Below are 9,686 nucleotides of genomic sequence, written 5' to 3'. Positions count from 1 at the left end.
AGTTGCAATCATGAAAAGAATAGAAGAATCCAGCAAACAAAAAACTAAATAAAGAAATTGTCATTAGATAGATGAATGAATGGTCGGTTTTTGGGTATGTAAGGCGGCGGCATTAGGTGGGTGACTCCACGTATCTTATCGCCGATGCATTGGACGGCTATAATTAATTGAATTTTTATTACTCCACCAGAAAAATCCAAAAAAACATTTCGTACATCCTTTTTTCTCTGTGTCATGATGGGTCGGTATTTTTTTTTCTAGTGGTCAGTCAGTGATTTTAGCTCATGCAGCAGTGCTGATTTTAATTGGCTCTCTTTTTTACTGTGCAGTTCAATCAATGTATGTGAAAATAAACAATATTCAAAGATTAAAGGCTTTTCAAACTTGTGAAGGTGGATTTTAATTTTGACCCTTTTGACAAATTTTATCTTTACATCAGATCAGCCTTATATAAGGGGAAAATGGATAAGTTTTTAACAACTTTTTGAGTTATGGTTAATAACAAAAAAATAATTACATAAGGAGTTGAAAAATCAAAATGGCCCTTAGGAGAGCGTAGGGCCTGCGTAGGGCCCAATGGCCTACTAAAACAATATAAACCAGTGTCGTTTGTTTTTTTTGTTATTCTTTACCTTTTGTCTTTCCTATTTGGCAAATTGTACACTACCACTCTGTTTTTTTAGAATTGATGATACAATTATGTTTTATACCAGGATGATGGAAATATGTTTTTAAATCTTGAATTAGGAACTAAGATTGTATTTTTTTTTTTAGCAGAACAAATATTAAAATTGTAGTCTTTACAGAAACAAGTGCTTTTTAAATGTGATAATCACAAAAGAAAATATCACCCAAAAAACTAAAAAAGAGAGGGGAATGAATAACACACACAAAAACATGGTCATGAATGGTACATGGTGCATGATGATGGTAAGGCCATATACAGATGGTCTTATCCTGGCAAACGCCAGATCATTCTCAATCAGACGATCATTCATGTTATTTTTTTTTTAAATGTGTTTTGTTCGTAGCAGTTAGTTAGTGACAATCATGAGGATTATTAAAAACAATCGACATTGATCTAATTTTATTTTTATAACCACATTTTTCTTCAATCCTTTATTTTTAATCACACTAATTAAACTACAAGCTGGAATGGAGCATTCGAAACTCTGTCCAAAACGCAATAATTAGATTTATTAGTATAGTAGTATGATTACTATGAAGATAACATTAACAATATTTATGTTACTGTCAATATTGTCATCGTCTTCCCTTATTCTATTTCTCCATATTGTTTCCATTACCTTCCCAACTATAAAAACTCACACCACTCCCACTTCTGGAATATTCACAACCGAGACCAAAATCAAAGCTACCACACAGTTCTCAAGAGAGAGAGAGATGGAAGGCAAGGAAGAAGACGTTAGAGTTGGAGCTAACAAGTTCCCTGAGAGACAACCAATCGGGACTTCGGCTCAGAGCGACAAAGACTACAACGAGCCACCACCTGCTCCGTTTTTCGAGCCAGGTGAGCTCTCTTCATGGTCTTTTTGGAGAGCCGGGATCGCTGAGTTCATTGCTACTTTCCTCTTTCTCTACATCACTGTATTGACTGTGATGGGAGTTAAAAGGTCGCCGAGTATGTGTGCTTCCGTTGGAATCCAAGGTATCGCTTGGGCTTTCGGTGGTATGATCTTTGCCTTGGTCTACTGCACTGCTGGTATCTCTGGTAAGCCACTCTGCTTCTTCTTCTCCAAAGATACGCCTTTTTTTTACTCTACTTAGGCTTCCGAAGACGATAAAGTTTGAATCTTTGAGAACAACTGAGATTAGTTTTAGCTTCTTTGCGTGAATTTGTTCCATTTGTATCTGATTTAGGAGAGGCAAAGACGATAAAGCTACAATCTTTTAGAAATTTTGATATTAGTCTTCTCTAAAGATACGCCTTTTTTTTACTCTACTTAGGTTTCCGAGTGTTGGGGTTGAGAGATAAGACAATAAAGTTTGAATCTTTGGGAACAATTGAGATTAGTTTTAGCTTCTTTGCGTGAATTTGTTCCTATTGTATCTGATTTAAGGGATGCAAAGACGATAAAGCTACAATCTTTGAGAAATTGTTGATATTAGTCTTGACTCCTCTATGTGGAATTTGCAGTGTTGTAATCTGAAATTTATGTTAATGTAACTCTCAGGTGGACACATCAACCCAGCGGTTACTTTTGGTCTGTTCTTAGCTCGGAAGCTGTCGCTCACTAGAGCTCTGTACTACATAGTGATGCAGTGCTTGGGAGCAATCTGCGGTGCTGGTGTGGTTAAAGGGTTCCAGCCTAAGCAATACCAGGCTCTAGGAGGAGGAGCCAACACTGTGGCTCATGGTTACACCAAGGGAAGTGGTCTTGGAGCTGAGATCATTGGCACATTTGTCCTTGTATACACAGTCTTCTCTGCAACTGACGCCAAGAGAAACGCCCGTGACTCTCATGTCCCCGTAAGTAACTTGTCTATACTACTTGTTCATGTTACATATATATAGCTGCTAAAAACAATTGAACAGAGTGAAGCTGACTGATTCTCATGGTTTCACTCTGGACTTTGTTGCTTATTGGCTTGAGTTTTTGTAACAATTGTGCAGATTCTAGCACCACTCCCAATCGGGTTTGCAGTATTCTTGGTTCACTTAGCAACCATCCCAATCACTGGCACAGGCATCAACCCAGCTAGAAGCCTTGGAGCTGCAATCATCTACAACAAAGACCATTCATGGGACGACCACGTGAGTCTCCACAAACTATAATACCAATCTCATTCCAAACAACTCCATTTTTCTGACAATTTCGTTTTTGTTTTGCCATCTTTAGTGGGTGTTCTGGGTTGGACCCTTCATTGGAGCTGCACTTGCTGCTCTTTACCATGTGGTTGTCATCAGAGCCATTCCCTTCAAGTCCAGAAGCTAAATCAAAACAAAAGACATCAAGTCCTTTGGTTTCTGGTCTTGTCCTCCTTAGTTGCTTCTATTGTTGATCTACATATGTGAAATGTTTGTATCTGTACTGTAATGTGCCCTCTTAATGCAATCTTTGTAAACAAAGGAATAAAAATTCCCAAAAGTTCAACGCAAAAAGAACATGGATTTGGTATACAACAAGCCTAGTTGCGTTAATAAACCCAATCCTAGTTGCGTTAGTCACCGGTTAATCACCGGTTAATCAATTCTTCGGTCAAACGGTTCGGTTTTCAAAATTCATCCGGTTCAGCATTGTTTTGGTATTCCAAACGTGTCAGTGTAACCAACCTCCCTCTACCTATGATGGCTAAATCCTAATCGAATTGAGACATAGCCACCAAAAATTCACCAGGAAAAAACAAATGGGGACCATTTGTTTGTCACATACTTTTCAACAAAGCATAAAAAAGATTCCCCGACCGATGGTTAATTAAGACTGTAATAACAAAGAAATTGCAAGAAGCAGGTGTATGAAGTTGACTGTAAATTTTGATCATTCCACTCACTGAATGAAAGACGAGTACTATATCATCAGTTGAACTCTGACAAGAACCCTTCACGTACCTCAATTCACAATTGCCTATATTTCCAAGAATCAACTTGTATTTATTTCAATATTATATACTTTACACTAATGGGAAGATGGATACAATGTATTTGTCTTCTTTCTCTCATCCATTTATATATGATCCCCTTCTCCTCCGTTTCTTCTCAACCTATCACTCTTCTTCCTCTCATTACAAAGAGCTTTTAAAAACTTTGTTTTCTCTCTTCAAACTTTGTTAACTCCGTTCAGTCAAACAATGGCCTCTGTTTCAAAGAGGTTACTGAAGAGAGAGACGATCCCCTGTATCAGCAACACCATGAGGAAACTCTTCTCCACCGTTGGATCTCCATCTTTTGCTCAGAGACTCCGAGATCTTCCCAAAGACTTCCCATCTACTAACGCTAAACGCGATGCCTCTCTGGTAAAGCCAAAAATAATAGTAACCGTTTTTTTTTTCTTTTCTTGAGTATCTTTGAAAATTGGATCTGGTTTTTAAGTAAAAATTTCTTGTCTTTCTTCCCATGTCGATTGACTCAAGTTCGTCTGTGTTTAACGTTGTTGTAGCTCATTGGACGAACTCCACTCGTGTTTCTCAACAGAGTCACCGAAGGATGTGAGGCTTACATTGCAGCCAAGCAAGAACACTTCCAGCCAACGTGTAGCATCAAGGACAGGTTCTTTTTCTTTTTACATTCTATAAAAATCTTCGATTACTAGAAACCATAAGTATAAAGTGTTGATCTTTGTTCGGTTTTGTTTTTGTTGTGTCTTTTTAGACCAGCTATAGCTATGATTGCAGATGCAGAGAAGAAAAAACTAATCATCCCTGGAAAAGTAATTATTAGCCTTTTTAATTATATATTTCCCATATTTATTAATCTCAAAAGTAAAATTAGTCAAAGAGTTTTCNGCTCATTGGACGAACTCCACTTGTGTTTCTCAACAGAGTCACTGAAGGTTGTGAAGCTTACATTGCAGCCAAGCAGGAACACTTCCAGCCAACTTGTAGCATCAAGGACAGGTTCTTGTTATAATCTATATAAATCTTTGATTACTAGAAACCATAAGTATAAAAAAAGTATTGATCTTTTGTTCGGTTTTGTTTTTGTTGTCTTTTTAGACCAGCTATAGCTATGATTGCAGATGCAGAGAAGAAAAAACTAATCATCCCTGGAAAAGTAATTATTAGCCTTTTTTATATATATATATTTCCCATATCAAAAGTAGATTAGTCAAAGAGTTTCTTACCACAGCTGAACTGATGCTTAATTTTTTCAGACAACATTGATAGAGCCCACTTCAGGAAACATGGGAATAAGTTTGGCTTTCATGGCGGCTCTGAAAGGGTACAAGATTGTAATGACGATGCCTTCTTACACCAGCTTGGAGAGGAGAGTGACTATGAGATCCTTTGGTGCAGAGCTTGTTCTTACTGATCCAACTAAAGGAATGGGTGGAACCGTTAAGAAAGCTTATGACCTCCTTGACTCTACTCCTGATGCTTTTATGTGTCAACAGTTTGCTAATCCAGCTAACACTCAGGTACTACTTAAGAGAGTTAGAATGACATATCTTTTTCCATTTAGCCTTGAAGTTGTTACGTTTTGACATAAGGTTGAATCTAGAGATGATGCTTGGAATATTTGTTGTAGATTCATTATGATACAACTGGTCCTGAGATTTGGGAAGACACACTTGGAAATGTTGATATCTTTGTGATGGGAATTGGGAGTGGAGGCACAGTCTCTGGAGTTGGACAATATCTTAAATCCAAAAACCCCAATGTCAAGGTGATTTTGTAAATTCTGAAGGGTATCTTATCTTGTGGATATCAAAAAAGAGATTGCTACTGATCATGAATTGTCTTGCAAATTGGTAGATATATGGAGTGGAGCCTGCTGAAAGCAACATACTCAACGGTGGCAAACCAGGTGAAATAATTTTGAACCTTTTAACACTTTCACTTGTGGTGCAAATTTGAGTTGTTTCTGTCGCTGATGTTTGAGTTTTGAACTTTGTGTTAGGTCCACATGCTATCACAGGCAATGGGGTTGGATTTAAACCAGATATCTTGGATATGGATGTTATGGAGAGTGTTCTTGAGGTATAAAGTAAAAAAGGCTTAAAAGCTTCCATTTTATCGTACTCTCCATCAACTTATAAAAAGCTAATGTTTGAGAATGTTTGTGAGAAAACAGGTGAGTAGTGAGGATGCTATAAAGATGGCTAGAGAATTGGCATTGAAAGAAGGTCTCATGGTAAGTGTTTTAATTATTTAACAGAGATATTTGGCTCGTTTGTTTTCTGGCACTAAGTATGGAAACTAACTTGTAGGTTGGGATATCGTCCGGAGCTAACACCGTGGCAGCACTTAGACTAGCGAAAATGCCAGAGAACAAAGGCAAACTCATTGTGGTAAGAGAGGAGAAGTGTTTTTTTCTTCTTTGGCTCTCAGTTTTTGATTTGATCGGAAACTGTTTTTGTGTGTAACGTGTGTTATATATATAATAGACGATTCATGCGAGCTTTGGAGAGAGATATCTGTCGTCTGTTCTGTTTGATGAGCTGAGGAAAGAAGCAGAAGAGATGAAGCCAGTTTCAGTCGATTGATGAAGAAAGGCTTCTGTACTAGAAAAAAAACTCAAATTGGGAGCAGAGAAGATTGTGTGACATAGCCCACTAAAGGTGTAATAAGAGTTGTATGTTTGTTTTATATATGGGTGGGGGGAGGGATATTAAAAAAAATAATTATGTTGATGTCGTATATTGTAAACAAAATTAAATGAGCGAGTTAAATTAGCATTTTGTGGTTCAAATAAGAGTTTTGTCACATTTGAGATTTTTGCTGTTTCATTGAAAATATTTTAAATCAGTAAAAGAAAAAAAAAACTAAATTGAAAACGTTATTTGGAAACTTTAATTCTGAATCTACATAACCATGCAAATTGAAGTTATGGAATCTGTAAACAACCCAAAATTTGGTTAGTTTTCACATTATTTTATACATTTAGCATCCAAATTTTTTAAGAATTAAAAATTAATATTGTGAAACCTTAATGTGAAATCTATCTAACGATCAACCAAATGACTGGATCCAAAGTTCCGTTAGTTTTCACATCGATTTGTAAAATTAGTATTTAGAAAGAAAAAAAACAAAGAAAAAAATCAAAATTAAAACCTTAATGCTAAATCTACGTCACGATGCAAAAACAAATTGAATTTGTGGAATCTCTAGTGATCAACCAAATGATTGGATCCAAAATCCGGTTAGCTTTCACATCGATTTGTAAATTTAGTATTTAGAAAAAAAAAACAAAGAAAACTTTTCTGAAACTCTTATAAAAAATTAAAATTTAAACCTTAATGATAAATCTACGTTACGATGCAAAAACAAATTGAATGAATTTGTGGAATCTCTAACGATCAATCAAATGACTGGATCCAAAGTGCGGTTAGCTTTCACATCGATTTGTAAATTTAGTATTTAGAAAAAAAAACAAAGAAAACTTTTATGAAACTCTTATAAAATATCAAAATTTAAACCTTAATGATAAATCTACGTCACGATGCAAAAACAAATTGAATTTGTGGAATCTCTAACGATCAACCAAATGACTGGATCCAAAGTGCGGTTAGCTTTCACATCGATTTGTAAATTTAATATTTAGAAAAAAAAAACCAATGAAAACTTTTATGAAACTCTTATAAAAAATCAAAACTAAAACATTAATGCTAAATCTACATCACGATGCAAAAACAAATTGAATTTGTGGAATCTCTAACGATCAATCAAATGACTGGATCCAAAATTCGGTTAGTTTTTACANAAAAAAAAAAAAAAAAAAAACTCACGTTTCTACATGGGATGGTAACTTGGTAAGCGCTATGAAAGATGACGCATGTGGATGAGGATGCATGGATTCTTGGCGCAATTAGAGTCCTGACTCCTGAGTGAGCTTCACTTTTTATATTACCAGTGTAGCTTTCGATTCTCATTATCATCTCTCATTTATTCAGGTTTTTTTTCTGTAAAAGAGAAATCAAATATTATAATGATGCAAAAACTGAGATTATAATCATAGTGAGCTTGACTTGTTATTTACCAGTGTAGCTTTCGATTCCCATTATCATCTCTCATTCATTAAGTTTTTTTTTTGTAGCTGTAAAAGAGAGAAACCAAATATAATCATATATAATGATGCAACCAAAAACTGAGATTAGAGATCAATCATGAAAACACATAAAAAATTACTGAGATGTGAAAAATTTCCAACAAAACTCTCACCGTAGCTGTTGCTTTTAAAAATAGAGGAGGCTTCGTCTTTTGAGTGGGAAACACGACCTGATAGATGTGATGGTCGAGACGCAAGCCACTGTAGCATGAATAACCAATAAAAAAAATATATATATAAAAAAGATGCAAGCAAGATGAGATTCTATAATTTGAAAGAGAGTATTAAGATTGATGGATATGTATACCTTTTTTTTATTTCAATTCGTCTCTGGCACGTAGAACCATCCATCATCGATCTGCTCTGTTTAATCCCTCTGTTTGATCGTTTCCACATCCATCAGTTTCCACGTCGAGCCATTATATCTTGGGAGGACATGAAACCCTAAACTTCTTTTCTTTTCTTTTTGATTGAGAAAATCTGATTGTAGTGATTACAATAGATTGATACTTAAGATAACCCTTGCCCAAAAAAATAAAAACAAAGGGATATCTGTGATGAGAAGGAGTACAAAAAGTCACCTAAAGCCACCTAAAGGATATCAAACCCTAAACTTCTTTGCAGAATCCATTACTCAAAACGCCTTCTCAATGAATCCTTCTTACGTACATCACTGTTACGATTGAAATTCAAAAATCAAACACTGTACATCACTGTTACGATTTACGAATCAGAATCACCATGAATCAAAGCAACTGAACATCGGGAGTACGAATTGAAATTACGAGCAATCAATCAAACAAAACAAGACACAAATTTAAACAATCCACAGAGAGAATCGATTATCACCTAGGACTCGACCACCAAGTGAGAATCTGAGATGTAGATATAACCAACCTTAGGGTAGAGTAGATAAAAACCACACCGATCCATGAAGAAGAAGAAGAAAGAGGATCGATTCTTCTGTGCCACCGTCGTCGATGAGAGAATCAGAGAGAGAGAGAGAGAAGAAAGAAGACGAAATATACAATCTCTCTATGTTCGGTTTGTGTTACTGAATGAATATATTTATTTAGCTATAAGAAAACATTATAGCCGTTACAGCCTGTTGTTCTGGATTCCTATTTCTACTACTAATTTCCTTTATTTATAATAATGCTACTAATAATGGAAATTAACTTGACTTTCATGTTAAGCTACTATAGTATGTAGTTTAAAATAATGGAAATTTACTAACGGTAATATTGAAACAACCGACTCTACTACGTACTACGTACTACATTGCTATTTCACTTTACAAATAATTGATTCGGTTTATCCACTTGTCTTTCTTTCTTTCTCATCATATAATGGTGTGCCCCAACTAAAACTATATTGGGCTTTTTAGCTTATAGAATTGAATGTGCATAATAATAAATCAGTCTACGGACACACTAATCAAATAAGTTTACAGTTTTCTAGTTACGAGTTCTTTATGTAAGAATATAATGTCTGGTTAAATCAGCATTTTTTTTTATGGTTACGTGGTTCAAAACTTCAAATAGACATAGTCTTGGTAAAATCTGGTTAGTTGACACTTGAGAACTTTTGCTGTTAATGGGCCCTTTTAAAAGCCATTTTCAAAAAAAAAAAAAAAAAACTTTTGCTGTTAATGCTAATGGAATGGGTTGTTTTTGATAGAAAGAATAGTATCGGGTTCAATCTGACGTTAATTAAAAAATATATATAAAAGGTCTAATCAGTATTTTGCAAATTAACAGGATCAAAATTGAAAATACAAACTTGTTAACTTTCTCTTTCTCGCGAGAGCTTTTCTCTCTTTCTGGGTTTTTAGGGTTCCGGTACACCGAGCGATTCGTGCCTCTCTCCCTCTCTCTCTCTCGCTTACCTCCGACTTCGGTACGTTATTTCTTCTCTGTAACGAGCGATGTTAGGGTTTCTCTATTATGCAATTTCGTTC

General features: G+C 35.5%; 2 protein-coding genes and 1 long non-coding RNA gene across 4 annotated transcripts; 2 read left to right on the top strand and 1 right to left on the bottom strand.

Annotated features, from left to right (window-relative positions):
- On the top strand, window positions 1,312-3,145 carry LOC104699758 (aquaporin PIP1-1). Its single transcript, XM_010415103.2, has 4 exons — window positions 1,312-1,732; window positions 2,196-2,491; window positions 2,636-2,776; window positions 2,862-3,145. Exons 1-4 carry the CDS (start codon window positions 1,405-1,407, stop codon window positions 2,955-2,957), a joined length of 861 nt encoding a protein of 286 aa, XP_010413405.1. The 5' UTR covers window positions 1,312-1,404; the 3' UTR covers window positions 2,958-3,145.
- LOC104699755 (bifunctional L-3-cyanoalanine synthase/cysteine synthase C1, mitochondrial) lies at window positions 3,696-6,270 on the top strand. 2 transcript variants are annotated; one of them, XM_010415100.2, is made up of 10 exons: window positions 3,696-3,975; window positions 4,119-4,228; window positions 4,331-4,388; window positions 4,833-5,096; window positions 5,207-5,344; window positions 5,434-5,485; window positions 5,579-5,658; window positions 5,753-5,812; window positions 5,889-5,969; window positions 6,066-6,270. In XM_010415100.2, the coding sequence occupies exons 1-10, from the start codon at window positions 3,811-3,813 to the stop codon at window positions 6,162-6,164; spliced, it is 1,107 nt and encodes a 368-aa protein (XP_010413402.1). In that variant the 5' UTR covers window positions 3,696-3,810; the 3' UTR covers window positions 6,165-6,270. The 2 variants fall into 2 exon arrangements, with proteins under 2 accessions (XP_010413402.1, XP_010413403.1); XM_010415101.2 differs by lacking the exons at window positions 3,696-3,975; window positions 4,119-4,228; window positions 4,331-4,388 and adding exons at window positions 4,468-4,575; window positions 4,675-4,732.
- On the bottom strand, window positions 7,356-8,744 carry LOC104699756. The gene is made up of 6 exons (XR_753438.1): window positions 8,624-8,744; window positions 8,308-8,399; window positions 8,034-8,206; window positions 7,840-7,927; window positions 7,658-7,714; window positions 7,356-7,580 (listed from the first exon to the last, which is right to left on the bottom strand). It is a non-coding gene; the product is annotated as an uncharacterized LOC104699756 (long non-coding RNA).

The sequence above is a fragment of the Camelina sativa genome, chromosome 7 (genome assembly GCF_000633955.1).
Source record: "Camelina sativa cultivar DH55 chromosome 7, Cs, whole genome shotgun sequence".
Classification (NCBI taxonomy): Eukaryota; Viridiplantae; Streptophyta; class Magnoliopsida; order Brassicales; family Brassicaceae; genus Camelina; species Camelina sativa.
Note: the sequence above shows the minus strand (reverse complement) of the source record. Positions and strands in the feature narration are given on the sequence as shown.

What these genes read in the sequence shown, in the direction of transcription:
- LOC104699755 (XM_010415100.2), top strand. Translation starts at nt 3,811, where the DNA reads ATGGCCTCTGTTTCAAAGAGGTTACTGAAGAGAGAGACGATCCCCTGT. An exon ending in ACGTGTAGCATCAAGGACAG is followed by an intron (nt 4,229 to 4,330) that starts GTTCTTTTTCTT and finishes GTGTCTTTTTAG; the next exon opens with ACCAGCTATAGCTATGATTG. An exon ending in AACTAATCATCCCTGGAAAA is followed by an intron (nt 4,389 to 4,832) that starts GTAATTATTAGC and finishes TAATTTTTTCAG; the next exon opens with ACAACATTGATAGAGCCCAC.
- LOC104699758 (XM_010415103.2), top strand. Translation starts at nt 1,405, where the DNA reads ATGGAAGGCAAGGAAGAAGACGTTAGAGTTGGAGCTAACAAGTTCCCT. An exon ending in CTGCACTGCTGGTATCTCTG is followed by an intron (nt 1,733 to 2,195) that starts GTAAGCCACTCT and finishes TGTAACTCTCAG; the next exon opens with GTGGACACATCAACCCAGCG. An exon ending in ACCATTCATGGGACGACCAC is followed by an intron (nt 2,777 to 2,861) that starts GTGAGTCTCCAC and finishes TGCCATCTTTAG; the next exon opens with TGGGTGTTCTGGGTTGGACC.